Raw genomic sequence first — 23,033 nt, 5'->3', positions numbered from 1 at the left:
GCTCTAGCGTGACCAGCTGTGGCAGCCAGGGGCGCTGCTGATCCTCTCTGGGGCCCATCTGTATATAGGAGATGCACCCCCGCTTTTGTGGAGTTGCACTTGGCAGGGGCTCCTCCCTCCAGGCCGGAGGCCTGCTGCTTTCCAGGCCTCTGGAAGCACCTGGTCAACAGCCAGGGTCCGCCGCTGTGAGGCGGGCAAGGTCACCCTGCCCCTCAGGCAGAGCACTGTGCCCCACAGGTACCCACAGGGTTTGACTCCCACACTTGTCTCAGCAGGTCAGCACACACTCCTAGACCTGTGGGACACCTTTGCCCAGTGTCCTGCAGCCAAGTCAGGTGGATTCAGAGTGTGATCAGGTATTCTGAGACCTAATTCCAGTCCTAGAGGGTGAGGACCCCACCCCACAGCATTAACATCTCTGGGCCTTGGGGCCTGGCTATGGCGCCAGGCAATGCTAACAGGAGAGGAAGACCAGTGGAGTCAGATGTGGCACAGTTGGGGCCACATACTTCCAAGCAAAGGGAGCCGACCAAGGACCCCAGCACCTGTCAGGGGTACAGCTGGGTGAGACACCAAGGACCTGAGGTGGGCAGAGCTGCAGCGTCTGCTGGCTTGGGGGACCAGGCTGCAAGGGCAGGTTGACCTGGGCCCAGAGTCCCACACTGGGGACTGGAGAACCCCACCCCCACTCCCCCAAGTCAAAGCCACTCTGAAAGGGCAGTTTCTCAACTTTATTAGACTGGAGCTCCTCCCTGCCAGCCCCAGGGGCTGGTCCCTGGGCACAGTGAGCAGGGTTGAGGTCAGACAGGTTTGGCCCCTGGCCCCTGGCAGCTTGGAACAGCTGGGCCAAGGAAACAACAGGTGCAAAAGTCCAAATGCTGGCACTTCAGGTGTGGCCGGCGCCCAGCCAGCCCGCAGTGGGTGGATAGGGCACCAAGGTCCTCTTCTGGCGAAGGGTCCACCGAGGCAGCATTCCTTCCCAGGAAGCCACTATGAGCAGTTGGTGATTCTTGCCAGGAACTGCTGCGCCCACCACTCGTCCAGGTCGATGGGCACGAAGTCTGTGGGCAGAGCAGAAGGCTGGGCAGTGATGCTGCCCCCCAGACCAGCCGGCATCTCTCCTCTCCAGCCGACCCCACCAACCCTTCACGGGGACTCTAAGCAGAGCAGGCACCGGGAAGAAGGGATTGGGTCCAAGAGTCCCCTCCCCAACCCCCTGGGGCGATAACCTGGCAGGGGCCCAGGTCAGGATCAGAGGGGTGGGGGGCACTCCCTGGGGGAACAGGGTCTGGGAGGAAATTCCCCAGGGGACAGGGTTGGGGGCTCACTCTGAAGCTGGGGATTGGGGGTCTTCTCCACATACTGCACCGGCCTCGGCCCACTCTCACCGGCTGGGCCACCATCCAGCTGCTGTTGCACCTGCTGCCAGGCTGTGGGGGTGGGGCAGTCAGGCCGAGCCAGGTCTTTGGCACCCCATCTCCCGCCCTGGGGCCTGGCGGTCACCCTGGACTCCAGCCCAGCACAGGGAATGGGCAGCCTGCTCAACGGTCACAAGACAAATGGGCACAGAGCCAAGGAGAAGCACAGCTCTCTGCTACCGGGAGTTGGCTGCAGTGGGAGGAGGGCCCGGGGCCATCCCAGGTCCACATTGAGACCCAGTGGCCTGGGCCAAACCCTTCTGGGCCCCTCACTACCTTCGGACACAAAGCGGACGTTCTCCTCGTGGGCCAGTGTGTAGGTCTCCTGGGTCCCCTCGAGAGAGGGGGACGTGGCAGGGGGCCGCCGGCCATTCACGCGATTGAACACGAGCCTGGGCCCGGAACTGCAGGAGCGGGAGGAGACGGACATGGTCAGCACCTGTCCCAGGCCTAGGTGCTGCCTGGCACACCTCAGGAGCAGCCCTGGGCCACGACCACCATCCCCAGAGCAGGCCGGCCTAGGCACTTCCTGAACCAGAGTGGCTACCTGCAGCAGCTGGTGGCCCAGGCCTCTCTCCCGCAGGCCCTGAGCCACCAGCAGTGCAGCTCACACCCGCTACCCTCAGCCCCAGGGAGGTGAGTGATGGTTGGGCAGGGGGTCGTCCACCAAGTGCCCCTCTTAGGATCATGCTGGTGCCCGTACTGCCATCTGCCTCCCGCACCCCTGCCCCAGACTGGCCAGACCTCCGGCAGTCCCGGTTCTGGCTTGAGCCGTGACCAGGTCTCTGTCCAACCCCACCCACTGGGCGCAGTTCTTGGCCACATCCTGGACCCACGGAAGTTTCTCTGCCCAATGACACCCCCCAGCCATGGAAGACCCGGACCCAAACAAGAACAGGCCCCTCCCTCTCCCCAGCTGTCCCCGGTCCCTGGGGGTGATCACCAAGTGCCAGGATGGGGAGTCCCTAAGTGGGAGGAGTGTAGCTGAGACCCCAGCCCATTCCCTGCAGGCCCGAGACAGGGGCAATGCAGAATGAGATGGCCCCCCATGGCACTGCACGCCGCAATGTCCAGGGGCCACTGGGCCTGTCTCTGCCAGGTGGGCCCAGGACAGGGATGGGTCACCCCAGCCGGCGGCAGCTGGCCAAGCCCTGCACACAGGAAGCCTGGGACAGGGGCCACGGAGGAAATGGGGCCCGCACCTACAGCAGGAGGTGGGAGCCGGAGTCCTGGGCTGCGCCTGCTACTCCGCCAGGCACTCGCGGTCCCGGCAGGCCTGCTCGCCTTCCTGGGCTCAGGTGCCCCACCGCCGCTCTGGGTTCCTCCTCAGGTGAGAGGGGCACTAAAACAAAGAGGAGTGTCTTGAGGGGCGCAGGGTCCTGCCAGCCCCAGGGCCGGCAGGGTCTGGTGGCCGCAGAGAATCTTAACTGTGCAGGTGGAGGTGGGGGGGGGCAGGGGCCCCTCCCAGACCTGTGCTCTGCCTGAGTCTCCCCACAAACCGGAGGGAATAAGGAGGGTTTGTCCACTTGGAAAGCCCCCTTGCCTGCAACCATGCCCACTCTGGAAGGGTGAAAACTCTCCAGGAAAGCGTGGTGGCTGGGTATCAACTTTTTTTTGTTTTGGAGACAGAGTCTCACTTTGTTGCCCAGGCTAGAGGGAAGTGCCAGGCTAGAGTGAGTGCTGTGGCGTCAGCCTAGCTCACAGCAACCTCAAACTCCTGGGCTCAAGCAATCCTCCTGCCTCACTCAGCCTCCCGAGTAGCTGGGACTACAGGCATGCACCACCATGCCCGGCTAATTTTTTCTGTATATATTAGTTGGCCAATTAATTTCTTTCTATTTATAGTAGAGACGGGGTCTCGCTCTTGCTCAGGCTGGTTTTGAACTCCTGACCTCGACCAATCCACCCGCCTCGGCCTCCCAGAGTGCTAGGATTACAGGCATGAGCCACCGCGCCGGGCCTGGGTATCAACTTTAAAAAAGAGAAGGAACTGCAGGGCCAGGGGTGCCAGCCTCAGGGCTGAGACGGGGCCCCAGCAGGCAGGGCCCTCCTGCCCCGCCCACCCTGCCCAAGAAGGTGCGGTTACATAAGGCGGCTGCTCTCTGGGGGAAAGGGCACCAGCTCCGGCGTGCACCTGTGGACGGCGGCCAACCCGTACCCACTCTTGAGAATGCTGCCCGGGGGCAGCCGCAGCCCACACCCCTCCACCACCCACCCATCCAGCCCAGGAACTGGGGCTGGGAGGCAAGTGCCGTGACCATGCTCTGGTGGCAGCACCAGTTCTAACAGCAGTCCTGATGGCAAAGCTGGGCCCCAGCCAGCCTCCTGGACCTGTCCTTGCTAAGCCACAGACCACGCCCCCTTCTCCCACGTGGGCTCAGCCCAGGGTTCCTTCCTAGGGCGGTCCCTGCACACCCAGCCCAGCTCAACCCTGGGGTCAGGTGATCACAGGGCCCCATTTTATCTTCCACTTGGCAATGGATATCATCTCAGTTCATCTTATTGTCCCCCCACCACCCCTGGCAGGAAGAACTTGAAGAAAAGCAGGGTATTACAGAGAGTGGCCCCCCAGGAAGGTGCAAGGCTGGGCTGTGGGCACCACAGCTCCCAGAAGCTCCCAGCCCATGGCCTGGGAGGGGGCCTTGGGAAGCAGGAGGGTGGCCCCACCCCACAAGCCCCTCTGGCACACGCCCTGCCCAGGGCTTCTGCATCCAGCAGGATGGGGACGTCAAGCCCCCTGGGACTCCTGCCTGTCCCACCTGGCTGGCTGAGGCAGACTTTAGACATCACACCAGGGCTGGCCTCCTGAGGGCTTTAAGGGCTCTAGTGAAAACACCGAGACCCCTGCCCACTGAGCGCTCCTCCAGGGAACACCCCTCTTCTCCCCAGACACGCCCCCAACCCTGCCACAGCCTTGCCCTCCCCAGCAGTGGGGCCTCGGGGTGGAAGTATGTTTCCCCAGGTGGGAGGGTGCTTCCTGCCTGGGTGGCTGTGTGTGGTGAGCACCTGTGGTCCGGTTTCCTCCCCTAGGAGGCAGGGTGGCCGTGATCACCAGAGCTGATGTGAGCAGCTGCCCAGCTCAGCCTGAGTGCCAGGGAACACTCTGGGGCCTCGCTCACCTCCCTCCCCAGGGCCCACTTCCTTCACTAGGATCCTGCCCAAGGGTCTATGTGCCCCAGCAACACACAGCCCACCTTAGCTACTCTGAACTCCTGGCCACTCAGGGAGGGTGTTCACGCTCAGTGTGGAAAGCCCCCACTCTGGGCCCACACTCTCCAACCAAGGCCCCCCCAGCACGGCCACCAGGACTCATGTGCCCCCCCTAAGCCAGATTCCGGGTGCCCCCAGCCCCATGTGGGGTTAGAGCAAAGTCCAGAGGCCTGGGAAACACATGATGTAAATGAAAAGATTAGGGAGTGGTTGAGCTGAGGAAGTAGAAGGCTCTGCCCTGGGGCGGTGTGTGACCTCTAGGTTGTGCTCACGTGGAGGTCAAAGTGGTCAGGACTGAGCCTCCTGCGGTCTCAGGAGGGCACTGGGCAGACTCGCTGCTTGGGAAAGGCAGAAGCCACATGGACGTGGGAGCGCCTGCTGGGGAGGCGGAGCTCCGCGCCCCGGGGCGTGTGGGGTGGAAGGCGGGAGGGCCGTGGCCTGGCAAGGCCAGAGCGAGACACAGGGACCTCTCCCCCACTGAGCTCTGCGACGACGACGGCGCCAGGAGACCTTGAGGGCCGGCGCCCTGAGCAGCTGTCCGCAAACCTTGACCTGGGTCTGCCCCAAAGGGGTGCAAACACGCAGCCCAAGGTCGCGCAGGGCGCCTGCGATCCAGCTGGTCAGCGACTCCCCGCCCGAGGCCCGCAGGGGCCCCACGCGGCCAGGCGGGTCCGGGCACACCGAGCCCAGCCAGGTGCGGCGGAAGAGCAGAGGGGCGCGCGCTGCCAGCTGCCCGGCGCACCCCGCCCCCTCGGCGCGCCCGCCCCGCCCCAAGCATGTGGCCCGGCCTCGCCAACCTTCCCCCAAGGTCACCCTCGCGGCGCCGCGGCGGCCGGGGTGCGCGGAGGGCCGGGTTCGGGCCGGGGCCACGCGCGCCTCACCTCGACAGGGGCCAGGGTCCCGGTGGCTGCGCCTGCGGGGGCGGCGCGGTCTGCGGCGCGGGCTGCCGGCATTTCAGGAGCTCGCCGAGCCTGCTCTCCACCTGCTGCTGCGTGGGACCTGCGGGCACCGGGAGGCCGTGTCAGCCGCCGCCGCGCCCCTGGGCGCGCAGACCCCGGCGCCCGCGGCGTCGCTCCCCGTCCCGCCCGGCCCACCTGTGCGGCGCTGCGCGACCAGCTTGCTGGGCCCCTTGGTGATGGTGTACATGGCGCGCCGGGCTCCCGCGTGAAGGGCCGCTCCCCGCGCTCGCTCGGACGCACGCCCGCGGTCGGATCCGGCGCCCTCCGCCCGGGCTCGCACTTTACCGGCGGCCGGCGCTGCGGGGAGGGGGCGGGCCCGCTACACGCCCCCGGCCCTTAAAGGGCCCGCGCGGGTTCCGGCCGACCCGGGGGCACGCGGCGGAGGCGGCGCTCGGGCCCTTTGGGAAACTGGCCCAGGCGGGCGCCGCGAGGCAGGGGCGGAGCCCGCAGAAGCCACCGCGCCACCCCCTCGCGGCCCAAGGCCAAGGACGGTGGAGTGCCCTGGGGCCTGGGAGGGCTGTCTGCTGCCTGAAGCCAGGTAAGACAGTGGGCGGGGCTCCGACCCTAGGGCGAGGTGCCAGCCTGGTTGGGGAGCCTGCTGGTGCTGGGGGGCGCTAGGCGCAGACCCTGGAAGCTCGGATTTTCCACTCAGATTTCGGGAGCTTCTGCCAAGGACCCTGGAGAGGCCCGGGCCAGTGTGAGTGGTTACCCTTGGCTTGGGTCTGGGTCTGAGAAGAGAAGAGGGAGTTTGTCCCCCTGGATTTGGGCAGACACATGACGCCCTGCGAATCCCTTCCACCCCAAGGCTCAGAGCCCCCAGTTGCACTCAGCTCCTCATTGCACTCAGCTCCTCGTCCCACCCTGGGTGCAAGGTGCACCCCCAGTGCCAGGGAGGCACAGGCCACTCACCATTCCAAGGGCAGGATGAGAGGAGGTGCAGGAGGCAGTCCCACCTAGGCTAAGTCATCCCATGTCAGGGAGCAGTTACCCCCACACTCCCAGGCAGTGGGTGGAGCAGTGGTTTCTGCCCAAGACCCTGCAGGGACGGTGCTCCAGAAGTGTCATGTGTCACCTCCTGGGAGCTGCAGGCCCAGGAGCCAGGACTAAGCAGGGGAGACACCGTAACCCAGGGGCTCCCACCTCTCACTACGCTGTGCCTCTGGGTTCCTTCCTCCCAGCCCAAGGGCTGCTCAGAAACCAGATCCCAGAAGACCCCTGCTCAGTGCTGTCCAGGACCACACGCTAGCCGGTTTCAGCCTGGGCTTGTGGGCATGGCCCCGAGTTCAATCCTGGACGTCCCCCACCTGAAGAGACAAGGGCTGAGCTCTGCCACCTGGGCCCCCAGGCGTGCACTCCAACCACAGGTATTTGAGGAGGCCCGGTCTGTGCTGGTGCCAGGGCCTGGGGGTGTCCAGTGACCACAGATTCTCCCAGGGGATGCCAAGGGACTCCCACCTGGGGACAAGGGCTGGAGCAGTTCTTTCCTTCTGAATCTCCGGACAGCACGCAACATGCCCCACATGGGGTGGGGAGGTCTTGGCAGGGGTCGGGAGGGGTGGCCAGCCCCCAGACCAGCCATGTCCAGGGAGTCCAGGCCTGAGCATGGGCCTGAGAAAGGCCCCTCACTGGCCAAGCTGACCCCTCACTGACTGCCCCCCTCCACACCCACTCCTGTCCCTCCCCCACCAGACCAGAGCCACTGGCCTTCAGGGCCAGCATGGTGCTGAGGTGTCTGCGCAGCCTGCAGCCTGGCCTGGCCTCTGCTAGTGGCCTTGCGCATGGTCACTCACACACACTGGGGGCAGGACAGGGTGCTGAGGGCCATGGAGGGACAGGCTGCTGAGTTAGAGTGGGGGCAGGGGAGGAAGGCCCTGGTGAGGACCTGCACACCCCCAAGCTGACAGCCCTCTGAGGGCCACACAAGGAACCCACCCCCAGCATTCACTGCAGGCAGCGAGGATGAGGCAGACTTGATCAGAGCCCGGCAGCGCCTGACCTTTGCATAAACCACCAGTGGTCAAGCCACACAGCCCAAATGTCCAGCCCCAACATGCCACATCTGAGGTCAAAGGTTGGGTCCAGAAGCCTTCAAAAGGGCTCCCAGGGCTGGGGGCAGTGGCTCACACCTATAGTCCCAGCACTTTGGGAGGCCTAGGTGGGAGGATCACCTGAGGCCAGGAGGTCAAGGCTGCAGTGACCTGTGATTGCACCACTGCCCTCCAGACAGACCCAGACGCCATCTCAAAAGAAAAGAGGGGCTCTGAGGGAGGAACCTTGGGCAAAGAAACACCCTGACAGGCCAAAGGGCAGGGGCAGGTGAGGAGGCCCGTGATCCCCAAGGCAACACTGGCCAGAGGGAGCTGAGACAGGTCCTGAGCACAAGCAGGGGGCGGGAGCGGTCTCCAGGGATGGCCTTCCCAGGCTGCCTGAGCACAGAGGCAGCCGGGGCCTCTGTGAGGCCGGCATCATCTAGCCTTGGGGGAGGGCCCTGCGAGGTCAGGGTCTGGATGGGCCTCAGCTCAGTTCCAGGGGTGGTGGGGCTTGGGGCCGGCTCTCCTAGTTGGGTGGGAACCCTGGCCAGCCCAGCATGGGGTGGCGGCTCCTGGTGACCTCAAGGCCTTCCCTGGACTGACGGAAGCCCCCCAGAGGCAGTGCTCTGGAGCCGGCAGCCTCCCTGCTGTCAGCACAGGGTCCTGGTGGTCTGCAGCTGGACTGGAGTGGCCTCACCCAGCAGGCAGGGCAAGAAAAGGCCCTTTCCTCACAGACCCCAGTCATCCTAATGACCAAGTCCTTTTTTTTCTTCTTGAAAAAGTCTCTAACTAAGATACTAAAATTTTATATAAAAGGTGAAAAAAGTTCAAGCTTTCATCCATCCTCAATTGGTTTTTTCAGATCTAAAATCCTTGCTCTTGTCCATGACATATCTTAAGTAAAAAAATTAAAAAGTTAAAAATAAAATCCTTGCTCTGACCAACCGAGCCTTGAAGACCTTGAAGACGGGTTTCTATAATGCTCAAGTGGCCCCCAGGAAAAGGCTCTGGTTGGGTGTACCACCATCGCCCTCCTGGTTTCCTAGGAGTTGCTCACCCTGTTCCCAAATCCAGGTATCACTGGTTGAATGGTGGCCCCAAAAGACATGGCCCCCTGGGACCTCAGAATGTGACCTTATTTGGAATAAGAGCCTTTGCAAATATAATTAGGGCAAGGAGTTTGTGATGAAAACCTCCTGGATTAGGGTGGCCCTAAATGCAGTGACATGTATCATAAGAGAAAGGAGGTCTGGCGCCGGGCGTGGTGGCTCACACCTTTAATCCTAGCATCTGGGAGGCCGAGGTGGGAGGATCGCTCAGAGCAAGAGCGAGACCCCTGTCTCTACTAAAAATAGAAAGAAGTTAGCTGGACAACTAAAAATCTATATAGAAAATATTAGTCAGGCATGGTGGCACATGCCTGTAGTCCCACCTACTTGGGAGGCTGAGACAGGAGGATCCCTTGAGCCCAGGAGTTTGAGGTTCCTGTGAGCTAGGCTGACGCCACGACACTCTAGCCTGGGCAACACAGTGAGACTCTGTCTCAAAAAAAAAGAAAAACAAGGGCCAGGCACTGTGGCTCACGCCTGTAATCCTAGCACTCTGGGAGGCCGAGGTGGGCAGATTGCTCGAGATCAGGAGTTCAAAACCAGCCTGAGCGAGACCCCGTCTCTACTAAAAATAGAAATTAAATGACCAACTAAAAATATATATACAAAATATTAGCCAGGCATGGTGGTGCATGCCTGTAGTCCCAGCTACTCGGAAGGCTGAGGCAGCCAGGAATCACCTGGATATGCTGGAAGTTGCGAGAGGCAGGAAGGATCCTCCTCTACAGGAGGGTCTCTGGAGGAGGCTGACAGTTTTATTATGGAATTCTGTCTCCAGAACGGGAAAGAAATAAATGTGTTGTTTTAAGCCACCAAGTGTTGGGGTAATTTGTTGACAGCAGCCATAGGAAATATAAGGAGGAAAGTGGTGGTGGGTGTGGGAATGGGAGGAGGCTTGGGAAAGGGAGCGCAGGGACATGGGACCCCGCTGGGGCGGGGGGTCCAGTGAACAGTGGGCACATGAGACTGGACCCTGGGAGAGAAGCTGTCCCCAGCTGTGGGCCCTGGACGTCATGGGGCTGTCCCTTTGGGGGAAGGCTGGTGGGTGAGGCTTGGCTCCCAGGCCCTTCCCTGGGGGAAGGTGACTTGCCCTCCCTCCTCAGACATTTCCTAAGCCCCTCCCATAGGCCAGGTCCCAGGAAGTCAGGGGCAGGAGGCTCCTGGAGGTGGAAGGGCAACAAGGGGACCCTGCCAGGAGGAAGTGCTGGGGCCAGGGCCAGGAGGTGCTGCTGTGTTCCTCCACGGCACAAAGCCAGGACTCGAGGCTGTCCGGGCACTGTTGATTTTACCATGTGTAGAAACACTTGTTTGGGAAGGTGGCCGGTGCCACAGTACCTTCTACCTGGTGTAAAATAAGTCTCTAAAGGGGGTGCCTAGGAGCCAAATTCAGCCTCCGGAGATGATACTTATGGCCCGACAATGATCCAGCCTCAACAGACTCAACTCCAGCTCCCTAGGGACACCCAGGGTCTGTGGGACCCTTCTAGATATCCCTTTTTCAATATCCTGAGGGGGTCCTGGTACCCTGCCAGTGTCTGATGCACCTCCATGACTTTCCAGAAAATGTGTGCTCACACACGCTCGCTGCAGCGAAGGCCACCACTCAGCCCCTCCAGGCTCAGCTCAGTGAGTGCCCAGTGCAGGTGTTGACCTACCCAGCATCCAACCCAGAGCAATGAACTCTGGCGGGCAGGTGTCAAATACTATTACACGTGACATCATCTGCTGGGCACTGTGGGCAGCTCCTTAAAGCAACTCCAAACAACAAGGGGAGCAGGAAGCTCAATCTCGGGCCCCCTGCTCTGTGCCCAGGGTGTCCCAGGGGACACCTGGGTGCTGAGACCTCTCTGGAGGTGGGGTTGGGAGCAGGGATGTGCATCGAGGGAGGCCTCGCCTCACCTCCCTCGACCTGGACACTGGAAAATGCTCAGTGCACAAACCAGGAGCAAGTGATTCCCAAGGTGACCCAAGTGAAGAAAGCTTGGGGCTTGGAAGGGGGAAAGCTGCAGCGCCCGGTCAGAGCCCCTGCGAACCCTGGACGGCAGCGCCCGCTCAGGGGGCTGTCCACGCCGGCCAACCCCAGGTCTGGGCCTCCCTGGTTACGCACAGCCACGCTGGGCGCCTGACTCGGGCACCCCTCTCCACGGCGACGCAGCCTCAAGTCCGGGTGGGGGCCGGAGTGACGCCCGGGTGGGCCCTCGTTCTTCTAGACCCCCCGGCAAAGGGGCTAAGCCGGTCCTGACCGCGGAGCACGGCCCTCGGCGTTTTCTCCAACAGGCGCCCCTCCGAGATGGGGCCCCAAGCAGGGAGGCGCCCCGGGCCACACAGTCGCAGCTCCCCAGGGTGACCTCAGGGGTCACCGACCCCGCAGGCTGTCCCTGGACCCCGAGCTGGCGCTGCTCGCCTCAGCGTCACAGAGAACCCCGCGCCCCGCTGGGCGGCCCCCGCCCCACCGCCCCGAGCGTCCGCGGAGTCCGTGGCGAGGCCGTCGACAAAGCCGCGTCCCGCTTCTTTCCCTCAGGCGGAAGACGCCAGGAACGCCCGCGAGAGCCCGCCGGCCCGGGTTCCCGCGGCGGCCGCATCACCACATCCTAGGCGCGCGGGCGCACAGCCACGCAGCGGCGCCGCTGGTGTAGTGGTATCATGCAAGATTCCCATTCTTGCGACCCGGGTTCGATTCCCGGGCGGCGCAGGCAACGTTTTGACTTTTCCCATCTCAAAAACGAAGTCCCACCCCTCTCAGGGGAGAGGAGAGACGACCCCGACACGGGAGGCACCGGTTCTGGTGCGGCACGAGCGACACCAACTTAGCGGCGAGTGAAGCGAAAACTCGGGCGACGGGAGATGGAGCCCAGAGTCGTCCAGAAACCGCAGCCCAGGCGCTGCTGCCGGCGCCTTGGCGGGCGGCGCGCAGCCTGCTGGGAGTTGTAGTCGCTCCGGCCGGTGACGCAGCCAGCGCGCCACAGCTCCCGGCGTGCCCCGCGCCGGGCCGCAGGCGGGGCGGATGAGGCCGCAACGATGCTGGTGGCGGCGGCCGCCGAGCGAAACAAGGAGCCCATCCTGAGCGTGCTGCGGCAGTACGTGGACCCTGCCCAGCGCGGCGTCCGTGTGCTCGAGGTGGCCTCGGGCTCCGGCCAGCACGCGGCCCACTTCGCACAGGCCTTCCCCCACGCCGAGTGGCAGCCGTCTGACGTGGACCAGCGCTGCCTGGACAGGTGCGGCCGGGGCAGGGTGAGCCCCGGGAGCCGCCGTCCGGGTCCCGCACCGCCTTAGGCCCCTCCCCGAGCAGCCCTGGCAGGAAAGGGCGGCCCGGGTCTGCGTGCGGAACGGGGTGAGCCCGGGGCGCCCGGGCAGGACACCTGGGTTGTGAAAGTGGGCGGGCTTCCGGGCCAGGCCAAACTGGGCCCCACCGTGCGCTCCCCTCCCCCAGCATCCTGGCCACCACTCAAGCCCAGGGGTTGTCCAACGTGAAGGCCCCGCTGTACCTGGACGTAACCTGGCACTGGGAGCAGTGGGGCGGGATCCTGCCGCAGTCGCTGGACCTGCTGCTCTGCATCAACATGATGCACATCAGTCCGGTGGAGTGCACGGAGGTCTGTGGGCAGAGCCGGGCAAGGCCACTCTCTGCCATGCTGCTGCGCTAAGGGGGGAGCAGGGATGCAGATTCACCCCATGTTCCAAAAGGGACTGGGGGAGGGGCCTCACTGCTGTTTTATCTCCCCTTCTCAGGGGCTCTTCAGAGCAGCGGGACACCTGCTCAAACCCAAGGCTCTGCTCATCACCTATGGAGTGAGTAGTCCTGCCAGGGCCTCCTACCCCCCCAGCCCTGTTCCTACTGGCGTTGCTGCTATCCGGATTCCCTGCCTCCCTGCTTAGCCTGGCCCCCGTCTGAGCTCTGGCTAGCCATGGGCACAGCCTCCTTCCTCTTCAAGGACCCTCCTGTGGCTACCAGTCACCAACATTTGAACAGACTCAGGCCCTCCCCCCTCCTTGTCACCAGCCTGTCACCAGCCAGTCTCTCTGTACCCTCCTGGTTGTCTCCCTCCTGGGGCAGGGAAGGGGCTATGTCAATTTCATTCTTTGGGCCCAGCCTGCAAGTTTGTCCCAAGGCCCACTGGGGAATGGCTGACCCTCATCCAGTGGCCGTATCCCTTGTCCCCACAGCCCTATGCTGTCGATGGGAAGATCTCTCCCCAGAGCAACGTGGATTTTGACCTGACCCTCAGATGCAGGTCAGAGGTGGGTGGGAGGGGGCCCAGCTTGGAGGGCAGGTGGGCTGAGCACCCCCTGAGGCCATGACTCTGTCTCCCTCCTTCCTGTAGGAACCCAGAGTGGGGGCTTCGGGATACAGCTTTCCTGGGGGACCTGGGCCGGGCCAGTGGCCTGCTCCTGGAAAGGATGGTAGGTGGGGAGGGCTGGGGGCCCAGGTGGCCTCCCTGCGGTCCAAGGGCCGCTCCTCCAGCATAATGTTTCTCCAGGTGGACATGCCTGCCAACAACAAGTGCTTGATTTTCCGGAAAAAGTGACCCCTCTCCTTCATCCTGAATGCCTGCATCCCAGCCAAAGGCTCTGTGGGGCACAAACCCAGACCACCAGCCCCTGGGCCAGGCCTTGGGGACAACCAGCCCCACCCAGTCTAGGCTCTTGGCTGCAGCCAATGGGCTGCCCAGGCCCAGCCTGCCTCAGAATAAAGTGCTTCTGCTGCCCTGTTCTGGTGTCCACCATGCCACCTCCTGGGAGCACCTCGTGGGGGTGGGGGGACAGAGGAGGTCGGGGCTTGGGGGATTCCTGGGCCTTGCGTCTAGAGCTCGGGCATTGGAGGGGAACCCAGGGACAGCTGCTGATGTGAGATGGGACTGGTCCCTGCTTGTTCTCCTAGAGAGGCTGTGGGGGATGCAGAAGGTCCCCTGGGGTGAGCTGGCGCCTGGTTACCTTGCACCAGGGCCAAAGCCCCACTTGGTGGCAATGCTTCAGCTGGAGAATGGACTGGGGTGCGGGCACCTGGAGGGGTCAGAGTACCCTGACCAGCACCAGCAGGCCTGGAGGTTGGGGCAAGGGGACGGCTTTTATTCCACAGGGCAGGAGGGCGGGAGTGGGCGAGGCCAAGGGAGGCTAGTCTTGGAAGCGGTTGAGCAGCGCGCAGGCCTTCTTCTCGAGCAGCTCCGAGATCTTCTTAATGCGCTTCTCACTGGCAGCGCGAACGTAGCTGCCGGAGTCCAGCATAGCCACGCCATCGCGCACCTCGCCCATGATGACCAGCGGCCCGTCGCCAGCTGTCACGTTGGGGCAGGGGCAGGCCCAGTCCATGCCGCTCAGTGTCACCTCCAGGTACTTGGTGCCCAAGAACTTGAGGCCCATCTTGTCGTCCTTGAGCACGTCATCAAGGGCCACTCGGGCAATGCCGCCGCCCGCAGCCTCGGGCTCCTCCAGCACCTCGGTGAGCCTCCCGACGATGGCGAAGTCGCTGCGGCACAGGCTGGGTGCCAGCTTGCTCCGGAAGCGGCAGGCGCGGCAGGGCGGCGTCCGGGGCACGGGGCAGGCGTCCTCACAGCTCTCACGGCTCTCAAAGTTGTTGCCGTTGCCCTCGCAGCCGCTGTACACGAAGGGGTGGCACTGCTGCAGCAGTGGGCTGTAGGCCCAGCGCGGCTCCCAGCCCTGGCAGGGGCCCTGCACGGCGGGCAGCACGCAGGCATCGCCGGGGCCGCGGGCACAGGCCTGCTGGCACGCCTCGTACGTCTCGAAGCCCCTGGCGGCCCCATCACAGCCGTGCGCCGGGAAGGTCATGCAGCCACCTCGCTGAGGGTCGAAGTGCCAGAGGACGCGGGGTGGGGAGGCAGGGCCGGTGCAGGCGTGTGTGTCTGGCAGGCACTCGGTGGGGGCTGGGACACCCGGGTCCCCGCCCCTGGCCGGCTCCCGCTGGACCACGGAGAGCGGGAAGTCGGCTCGAAGCAGGCCGGCGGCATTGCGGGCGGTGCAGGTGTATAGGCCGGCATCCTCGGGCCGGGCGTTGTAGAGCACCAGCTGCCCGATGCTGGTGACCACCACATTGCCGTACATCTGGTCTGGGCGCATGATCAGGTTCTCCCGCTGGTGGCTCTGCTTCTCCCAGGTCACAGCCGGCGGGGGGCGGCCGCTGACGTCGCAGTGCAGGCTGGCTGTGCCCCCCACCTGCACCGCCTGCGGGGAGGGGCTGCTGTACAGGGCGGGCGGGACGGGGGCCACGCCGGGGGTTGGACGGGCGGTGGTCTCGGGCGGCCCCGGGCTACTGGGCGGCCAGCTGAGGACGTGCTTGCAGGGCACGACGTGGAGGTGGAGGCCGCGCAGGCAGGCCTCGGCGTCCATGTAGCAGCGGTTGTAGTAGGTGAGGCCGTCCGAGGCACAGGTGAAGCTGGGCTCCTTCTCACAGCGGTCACGGCAGCGGCACACAGGCTGCCCGTCCCAGATGTCGCAGTCGGAGCCCTGCTGTGGGCACACGAAGCCCTCGCAGGAGGCTGCCATGGTGGGTGCAGCTGGGCCCCCGTCCGGGAAGCGGGCTGCCACGCAGCTCTGCAGCCCGCACACGTTGGTGCAGCACTTCTCGGCATCCTCGCAGTCCTGGGGGGCAGGAGGCACGTCAGCCGGAGCCCTGGCACCCTCCTAGCCCTCCCCCCACCAGGGGCATCCACCTCTGCATCGGGGTGTCGTTGAGTTTGACCTCGCTGAATCTTCAGATATCCCCAGGTAAGTTTCACTGTTCCCATGGCAGAGGAACCAGTGGCCAGGGAGGATGTGCTCATAGTCCCCCACTGCTCTGGCCCCCCAGACCACCCTCGGGGGATCAGTGTCTCCACTGGCCCCTGCCATGAGAAGGCAGCGGCCCAGGGCAGGGGGGTGCTGTAAAGGGCAGGCCTTCTGGCCTGGTCAGAGGCCTGTGTCCACTCTGCTCTGAGAAAATAAGTGGAGCCCAGCAGGGAAGGGGTGGGTTTGGTGGGCAGGAGACAGAGATGGAGTGGGGAAGGGATCTCGTAAGGGCAGATGTCTCCTGGGACCCTCCTTTGGGGCACAGCCCAGCAGAACAGCATGATGAATGGGAGGAGGAAGCAAACTCCTAGGGTTGGGGGCCCCCGGGAGAAAGGGCCAGGGGGTCTGGGCTTCCCCTGGCTGACCATGTCCAAGCCCCCAAGACTCCCCAGCCCCCTGACCACACTCACCTGGTCCTGGCGGCACTCACGCTCACAGGTGCTCTGGGCGTCCACCCACAGGTTGGGGCTGAGCTGGTTGGGGCACATGCCCGGGTGGCTCCCAGTCCCTGGCAGCAGGCCGGCCCCCGGGGTCAGCCCCATGAGGAGGAGGAGAGGCAGGAGCAGCCATGGGGCCGGCATGGGGGCCGCCGGGCCAGGGGACTGGGGGGCTGTGGCCACCAGCCACCGTGCGGGCCCCTTGGAGCGCAGCCCCCAGCAGGCATCCGCCTTCTGGGCCACTGGCCGCTCACCAGGTCTCGGGGCTGGAGCCCACAGCAGATGCTCTTCCTGGCGCCCCAACAGGTGGGTTCTGGGGTTTCTCCCTGCTCGGTCTGTCCACGAGGCCGGGGCCCCGCCCCAGCGTCAGCCTGGCCCCTCTGTTCCAACCAGTGTGGCGGCTCCCAGGCCCTGGTCAGCACAGGGCAGGGGGCGGGGAGGGGCAGAGGGCTGGGGAGGGGCCAGAGGCCCAGGAGCACAGAGCTGCTGGCCATGAGAGTCACTGCGGCTGGGCTGCAGGCTGCGCTGCGGGAGGGTTAGGGAGGGGACGCTGTAACCCGAGCCCCTCCCTCTGCACTGGCTCCAGGAGGAAGGGCAGCTGGGGTCAAAGTCTCCCTGAGGACCCTCCCCTGCAGTTCGGGGGAGGGGGCAGGGCTGGCAGATCTCAGCTTCTGTCCCTGACCCCTGGGGACCCCCTCAGGCTCCTCTGCGATGGGGGTGGACAGGCACAGGCTCCTCACCCACCCCCCAGCTGAGGCAAGTCCAGGATGGCAAGTGTCACCTGAGTGCAGGTGAGGCCGGGGCCTCCATGCACAGCCCAGTGGAAGGTGGTGGGGGATTCTGCTCCCCTCCCGGGTAAGATTCCTCCACCGTCTCCGTGACCCCGAGGGTCACATCTGCCAGCAGGTCTTGGGGTTGAATTTCACTACACACACAGCCTGCCCCTCCCCTGCTGACCGCCGGGGGTGGGGCTTGACACACAGCAGGGCTTTGCGTTCCCAGGGACCCCTGGCTCAGGACTCCGTTCCCCCTGGGCCCTTCCTCAATGGGCAAAGGCATGTGAAAAGAGGCCCCTCAGCTCTCTGCAGGGACAGAGATGGTCCATATCTGCACTGACCACAGAGCCTTCATCCCATAGGCTGCCCCGCCCTGGAAACGGGGCTCATGTGTAGATGTCCAAGGGCATCTAAGCTCACCCTGAAAAGAGTGAGTGTCCTGGAAGGTGCTCCCAGAACACAGGCACCCTGGCCATCTCTCCCAGCCCCCGGCCTCCCCGCAGGGGTCAGCAGCAGCCCCCAGCCCAGCAGCAGAGGCCCCTCCTGGCAGGGAGGGCGGTGTGGGGGGTCCCAGCTCTCAGCCAAGATCACACGCAAGACAAAGGGCCACCCACAATCTGCCCTCCCAAACCCTTCTGTGGCTCCAGAGGTTTGGAGCCCCATGGAATTTTCTCAGAGACAGGATGGAAAATGTCCCTGTGACCCTGCGTCTGACCTTCTGACCCTGCAGGCAGGGTATTAAGAGCCTAGTCTTATCAGAACAAGGCTGAGAGGGCCACCAGGTGCCAGGTCCCTGCTGGACAAGGGGGCCGAGGCGACCCCTGATGCTGTGGGGTGGGGGCAGCCCCCAGCCGGGAAGGAGCAGCCCAGGTGGGCCCCGAGGCAGAGGCTGTGGTCCTGAGTGGGGGCCATGTTCAGAGTGGAGCGTGCCCGTCCAGCTGGGCTCCCCTTGGTGGAGCATGGTCGGGCACAACCCTGCACACCCTGTCTGAAGATGGCTTTCCTACTGAGGGTGCTTCCCCAGGTCCTGGCTTTGGGGGTCCTTGAAGCTGCGGCAAGTCGTGGGGGACAGTCCACCCTGGCCATGAGTGAGGGCTTGCCATGAGGGGGGCTGCCCACTGCTGGCCCAGCTGGGCTCACCGTGAAACACAGTGTGGCCTGCAGCCAGGCCTGGCCCACGCTCGGCCCTCAATGGGTCGGCCTCCGGGTTGGTCTGGCAGGTTCAAGGCAGTGCTGGCCTGGCCTTGTCCCACCTGCACCCACCATTGGTCAGGCAGGAGGGAGACTCATTCACTCAAAAGGAAACACGGAGATCACAGCTGAATTGTATTCACTGTACAAAGAGATAGGAACAGTTCACAAATAACCCAGGAACGGCCCAAGGGTCAAACAGCAGCAAGGGTAGTGTTGACGTTGTGAACGCAGACTGCCTGGCCCTCAGTCCCTGCGGTTTGTTCACAAATTCCAAAGAAAGGGGCCCTGTGGGCAGTAACAAGACAGATAGGCTGGGCTGCCTCTGCCCAGCCCCAGTGGTGGTCAGGCCTGGGGCCCGAGTCCTCAGTGGCTGCCACAGGGGCCGTCCAGCTTGGCTCCCTTGCTCATCCGGCAGCTCACGTGGCCCACAGCCCTCGCCTCCCGGAACAGCAGGCCCTGAGGCTCCGAGTCCACTGGAGCCCGGTGACACCCACCGCAGGACTGTCTCAGAAACACGCTGTGAGGAGTCCCTGGTGAGGCGAGGTCACGAGCCCACGGAGGGCTCCTTCTGCGTGCCGGCCCCTGCCTGTGGCTGGGGAGCCCGAGGGCGGGAGGTAGAGTTGAGCACCAGTGCAGCCCACAGGGGGTCACCAGGCCGGGTGGGGCCGATGCAGCGGGGAGGGAGAGCAGGCACTGCTGACACTGCCCTCGGTCGCTGGCAGAGCAGCACTGTGGAGGGAGGGTCGATGGCTTTCGGAGGAGCAGTGACCAGGCCCTGCTGTGCCTGGGCCTCCAGCACAAAGGCGACGCTAGTGGTCCTGGAAGAGGGTGTGGCCTCCAGCACCAGCCACGGCGTGGACGAGGCTGTTCAGGTGGTGACAGTAAAGACTAGGTCAGAATGGTCGTGGCGATGTGTGACCTCACGGGCAGAAGGGCAGTGACAGGTAAGCAGCAATGAGGGGACACATCCAGGGTTGGCGAACAGAAGGCGGAACGGACGTGCCCAGGGGTCCAGACGTCAGGACCCCAGCGAGGACTGACGGCTCTGCGTCTTCACACTGGAGAGATGCCTGAGTGCTGTGTCGTCCACGTCACTGAAGGCATCAAACCACAGCAGGAAGATTCTCAGCCCCATGTGGGGAGGGACCCATAGAGTGACAAAGACGGGGGCTCCCGAGTACCCCTCCCCTCTGCAGTGAGTCACCCAGGCCTGGCGTGGCACAGGACCACATCCAGTGCCTGCTGCCAGAGCTCCCGGACGGCGCATTTGGCTGCCTGCTCCCCGCAGGTCTCTGGGCAGCCCCACCCCAAGTTCCAAGGAGGATTCCAGCTCTGACAGCCCACCCCTTCCCATGACCGCCTCACATCTCCTTCCCGAGCTGTCTCAGGCTCATCCCTGTGGCTGACGAGACCACGCAGAGGCAAGCTTGCCACGTGGCTGCATCCACGCTTCCCTGAAGGCCCCTTAAAAATGTACAAAACAGGTGAAATGTTCTCTATATAAATAAGAAAGGCGAGCCAGACTCCCTCCTGCCGGAGCCCAGGCGCCCCCGGAGTCCTGGGTTTGTTTCGGACAGATTCCCCGTAGCACCAGCAGCCCAGCTGCCCTGCAGCATGCTCTCCACCACCTGCGAGCGCGCTCTCTGCACACGCTCCTCCCCTTCACCCAGCTCAGGTGTGGAGGAAAACCCAGGCTCCCTAGGCAGGGCCCTGTGGCCGAGTCTTCCCTGCACGCAGCCTGGCCTGGCGTCCAGGAGCGTTCCCCGCGAGCCCTCTGAGTCTGTACAGGGCAGTGCCCCGCCTGGATCTGCTAGGAGATCTTGCAGTTGCTCCTCGAGCAGTTCTGGGGTGGGCTCTGGGGAGGGCGGATAGACTTGGACCTCTTGAGGCTGTTGCCCTTGCTGCTGCCACCGCCGGCCCCGCTGGCCAGGGAGTAGGAGCGGCCGTGCATCATGACAGCGTTCATGCCATTGGCCATGGAGAAGGACTTGAGGTGGCTCTTGATGGTGACGGGCAGCGGGAGCTTGTCGATGAGGTGCACGGGGGTGCAGGAGACGATGGCGCGGCAGCAGAGGTCCTGCAGGCTGAACACTGGGGTGGGCAGAGAGGTCAGCCCGTGAGGAGGGGCTGGCAGGGCGGGGAGGCCCCAGGCAGGGAGACCCAGGTGTGAGGAGCCTCTCACACCACATGAGGACGGGACGCAGGGCTGGGAAGGTCTCAAAGCTCCTGCATGGGTCCTCAGGACAGGGCTCCTTGGGGACCTGGACGCCCCAGCTGCCTGCAGAAGTTGGGGTGCCTGCTGGGTGGCTCCCTTCTCCTGCTTTCTACCCTAAAGCTGCACTTACTGGGAAGTCCTTGGGCAGGGGACTGTCCTCTGGAGACCAGCTCTGCCCAGCCCTGGCTTGGAACCTGAAGCTCTGGCAACACAGGGACTTCCTGGTGCGAGTGGGTGTGCGGACTAGCTCTGCAGGCCAAGTTGCTCCGGTGGCCACTACAGCTGTGGCTGGATTTTAACTCCGTTTAGCTAAAGTCTACGGAGTGTGGGGATGCAATCCCGAGGGCAGGGGAGCCAGGTTCTTCCAGCCCAGGGCACAGCCTGGCTCTTCATGGTGCCTTAAGAAGGGAGGGAGTCCCCTGGGGGAGCCTAATCTCAAGGAAGATGAGATTTACACACACACACACACACACACACACACACACACACACACACACACACACGCCCTGGCTCTTCATGGTGCCTTAAGAAGAGAGGGAGTCCCCTGGGGGAGCCTAATCTCAAGGAAGATGAAATTTACACACACACACACACACACACACACACACACACACACACACGCCCTGGCTCTTCATGGTGCCTTAAGAAGAGAGGGAGTCCCCTGGGGGAGCCTAATCTCAAGGAAGATGAGATTTACACACACACACACACACGCCCTGGCTCTTCATGGTGCCTTAAGAAGAGAGGGAGTCCCCTGGGGGAGCCTAATCTCAAGGAAGATGAGATTTACACACACACACACACACACACACACACGCCCCGCCTGGCAGCAAGCCTGGTCAGGAGGCAGCTCCACCCAGCGGCACCGTCTCCTAGAGGGAGGTCACCACGGGGCTTTCTGTTCGCGGACGTGGCGTGAAATGCAGCGCAGACACAGCGCTGCAAAGCTGCGAGCACGGATCCTGTGATCACCTGACAGTGAGCTCTGTCTCCAGAACCGTGAAGGCAGCGCAAAGGCACTGCCCACGCCTGCACACGGACCCCATAAGCGCACGCAGAGCGGGTAACGCGGCTGCAGCACAGTGAGGGCGAGACTGTGGCCTGCGCGCCCGACAGCTTGGGCCTGCACGGGCTGCGGGAAGGGCTCAGCTCTTAAAGAGCCACCCGGGCGGAGGTGCCGCCTCTGTCTCTGCTCCCCGCTGTCCTCGAAGTCACTGTGGTGCGGGCTGAGGGACCTGCCTGGACCCCCTTGTGTGGTTTCACCGCCCCAACCCCCGTCAGCCTCGGGATCAGGGCAGCACCGGGGACAGGGACAGCAGGGCCCACCAGCCCCCCAGCCCACCTCGGTTGGGCCTCCAGATCTTCTCCATGCCATGCCGCATGAGCACGATGCGCGACAGCTCTGTGAAGGACTCGATGACATTGAAGTTGCACAGTGGGCTGACCTCAAAGAAGGTCATGCAGTTCTTCTCCGCGTAGGCGCGCGCCTGCTCCGTGGGGACTTGCCGCTTGAAGGCCAGGTGTAGCCGGTTCCCAACCAAGATCCGAGGGACCCCAGGTGCATGCTTGGGGGCAGCACAGAACTCAGCAAAGGCAGGAGGGCAGGGCGCCCCCACCCCTGGGCCCTAGCTGTCTGGATTCTGAGGCTGGGGAGCCGTGAGAGCAGGGGCTGGGCTAGAAGGGCACCAGCCTCATCAGAGCCGGGCTGGGAGGCAGAGCCCAGGGCTCAGACCCAACCAAGCGCAGGCCCTTCCAGTGCGGGGGCCCCGGGAGGGGAAGCAGGCAGAGGCCCCCAAGCCTCCCCCAGGCAGAGCCCGGGTGCCTCATGGAGCCTATCGTTCCCTGGGAGAGTCCACAGACTCCCACCCACCTCATCGATCTCCTTGATCCAGCGGTCGATGCCGTCGAAGGACCAGCGGTTGGTGATGTCGTACACCAGGAGGATGCCCTGCAAGAGACGTGAGGACGTCACCGCGTGCTCAGTGGGGCCCAGGCCAAGGAGGGACTCACTGGATGGAAGGGGTCTCAGTTCCCAGAGAGGGCCAGGAACACACACCGCCTGGCACATTTCCCAGGTTACCAGACGTGACGGGCAGAGGGGCAGTGCCTCTCGCACAGAGCTCTGCAGTGCTGCCTCTACCTCCCCTCCCCTCGGGGTGGGGCCTTCCTGCTCAGTGGGGACTGCTGCCAGGTGCCACAAATGCCACTTCCCCTCCCGCACCTGGACGCATCGGCTGGGGCAGAACTGACGTTTTTCCAACTTCTTTTCTGCAAGCACATCATAAGCACCACTCTGTAATCATTTAAAAATCACGTGGCCGACAGCCGAAGCCCCTGGTCCAGGCAGGCAGATGCGGGGCTGGCCTCCCGTGGACATCAGCCTGGAGTTGCAGCTGTGGACGCCGAGTGTCCTCACCATTAGTCCATCAGTGAACTCCGCCCTGGGGGTACCCGGGGCAGAGCTGAGCGGGGGCACTTCTGAGTTTTCCAACCCAAAACTTGCAGGGCAGAATGCCAGTCACCCTGGGAGCAATTTCTGTGGAGCTCCCTGGCCAGGCAGAGCAGGATTTGCCACAGGGCTTCCCCGCCGTGTCCCTCAGAGACCAATTACCCAGAGCTCAGCTCTGGGCTGTTTCCATCCGCCCTAAACCTCTCGCAGTGGCGCTGCCATGGGCTCTCGAGCAGCACCAGCAAGAGCGCGCTGCGCCCCACACGCCCACCTCTCTGCCTAAAACTCCACCTGAAGGAGGCTCGGGAATCAGACCATGCAATGAGCCAGGACTCACTCCACTCCTAGTCCCACAAAATCTTTAGTTAGCAAAAGACTACCACGTAAGGGAGAGGAGGGAAAAGCGCAGCTGAGAATGAAGGAAGAGGCCACTCTCCTTCTCAAAATTAGGAATTT

The 23,033-nt window shown here is 63.8% G+C and overlaps 4 protein-coding genes and 1 non-coding gene across 8 annotated transcripts in view; 2 read left to right on the top strand and 3 right to left on the bottom strand.

Moving 5' to 3' along the window:
- Positions 1-716: 716 nt before the first annotated feature.
- On the bottom strand, positions 717-6,016 carry MCRIP2 (MAPK regulated corepressor interacting protein 2). The gene is made up of 5 exons (XM_012737830.3): positions 5,723-6,016; positions 5,510-5,627; positions 1,695-1,822; positions 1,329-1,430; positions 717-1,061 (listed from the first exon to the last, which is right to left on the bottom strand). The coding sequence occupies exons 1-5, from the start codon at positions 5,772-5,774 to the stop codon at positions 991-993; spliced, it is 471 nt and encodes a 156-aa protein (XP_012593284.1). The 5' UTR covers positions 5,775-6,016; the 3' UTR covers positions 717-990.
- Positions 6,017-11,347: 5,331 nt separating this feature from the next.
- Positions 11,348-11,418, top strand: TRNAG-CCC (transfer RNA glycine (anticodon CCC)). Its single transcript has one exon. It is a non-coding gene; the product is annotated as a tRNA-Gly (tRNA).
- A 254-nt stretch (positions 11,419-11,672) lies between these two features.
- METTL26 (methyltransferase like 26) lies at positions 11,673-13,590 on the top strand. Of its 3 annotated transcripts, XM_012737826.3 has the most exons (6): positions 11,675-11,941; positions 12,157-12,319; positions 12,456-12,515; positions 12,891-12,958; positions 13,049-13,127; positions 13,205-13,437. In XM_012737826.3, the coding sequence occupies exons 1-6, from the start codon at positions 11,745-11,747 to the stop codon at positions 13,250-13,252; spliced, it is 615 nt and encodes a 204-aa protein (XP_012593280.1). In that variant the 5' UTR covers positions 11,675-11,744; the 3' UTR covers positions 13,253-13,437. The 3 variants fall into 3 exon arrangements, with proteins under 3 accessions (XP_012593283.1, XP_012593281.1, XP_012593280.1); XM_012737827.3 differs by lacking the exon at positions 12,891-12,958 and having other exon boundaries at positions 11,674-11,941; positions 13,205-13,590; XM_012737829.3 differs by lacking the exons at positions 12,157-12,319; positions 12,891-12,958 and having other exon boundaries at positions 11,673-11,941; positions 13,205-13,401.
- A 183-nt stretch (positions 13,591-13,773) lies between these two features.
- Positions 13,774-16,087, bottom strand: WFIKKN1 (WAP, follistatin/kazal, immunoglobulin, kunitz and netrin domain containing 1). The gene is made up of 2 exons (XM_012737825.3): positions 15,917-16,087; positions 13,774-15,320 (listed from the first exon to the last, which is right to left on the bottom strand). The coding sequence occupies exons 1-2, from the start codon at positions 16,085-16,087 to the stop codon at positions 13,839-13,841; spliced, it is 1,653 nt and encodes a 550-aa protein (XP_012593279.2). The 3' UTR covers positions 13,774-13,838.
- Positions 16,088-18,032: 1,945 nt separating this feature from the next.
- RAB40C (RAB40C, member RAS oncogene family) overlaps positions 18,033-23,033 on the bottom strand; it is a 36,071-nt gene continuing 31,070 nt past the window's right edge. For both annotated transcript variants that reach the window (XM_012737823.3, XM_012737824.3), the window contains exons 5-7: positions 21,999-22,076; positions 21,471-21,693; positions 18,033-20,004 (exon numbers count right to left, since the gene is read on the bottom strand). In XM_012737823.3, coding sequence (XP_012593277.1) covers positions 19,724-20,004; positions 21,471-21,693; positions 21,999-22,076 — 582 coding nt within the window. In that variant the 3' untranslated portion in view covers positions 18,033-19,723. The remainder of the gene's footprint in view (positions 20,005-21,470; positions 21,694-21,998; positions 22,077-23,033) is intronic.

Source organism: Microcebus murinus, chromosome 19 (assembly GCF_040939455.1).
Source record: "Microcebus murinus isolate Inina chromosome 19, M.murinus_Inina_mat1.0, whole genome shotgun sequence".
Lineage (NCBI taxonomy): Eukaryota > Metazoa > Chordata > Mammalia > Primates > Cheirogaleidae > Microcebus > Microcebus murinus.
Note: the sequence above shows the minus strand (reverse complement) of the source record. Positions and strands in the feature narration are given on the sequence as shown.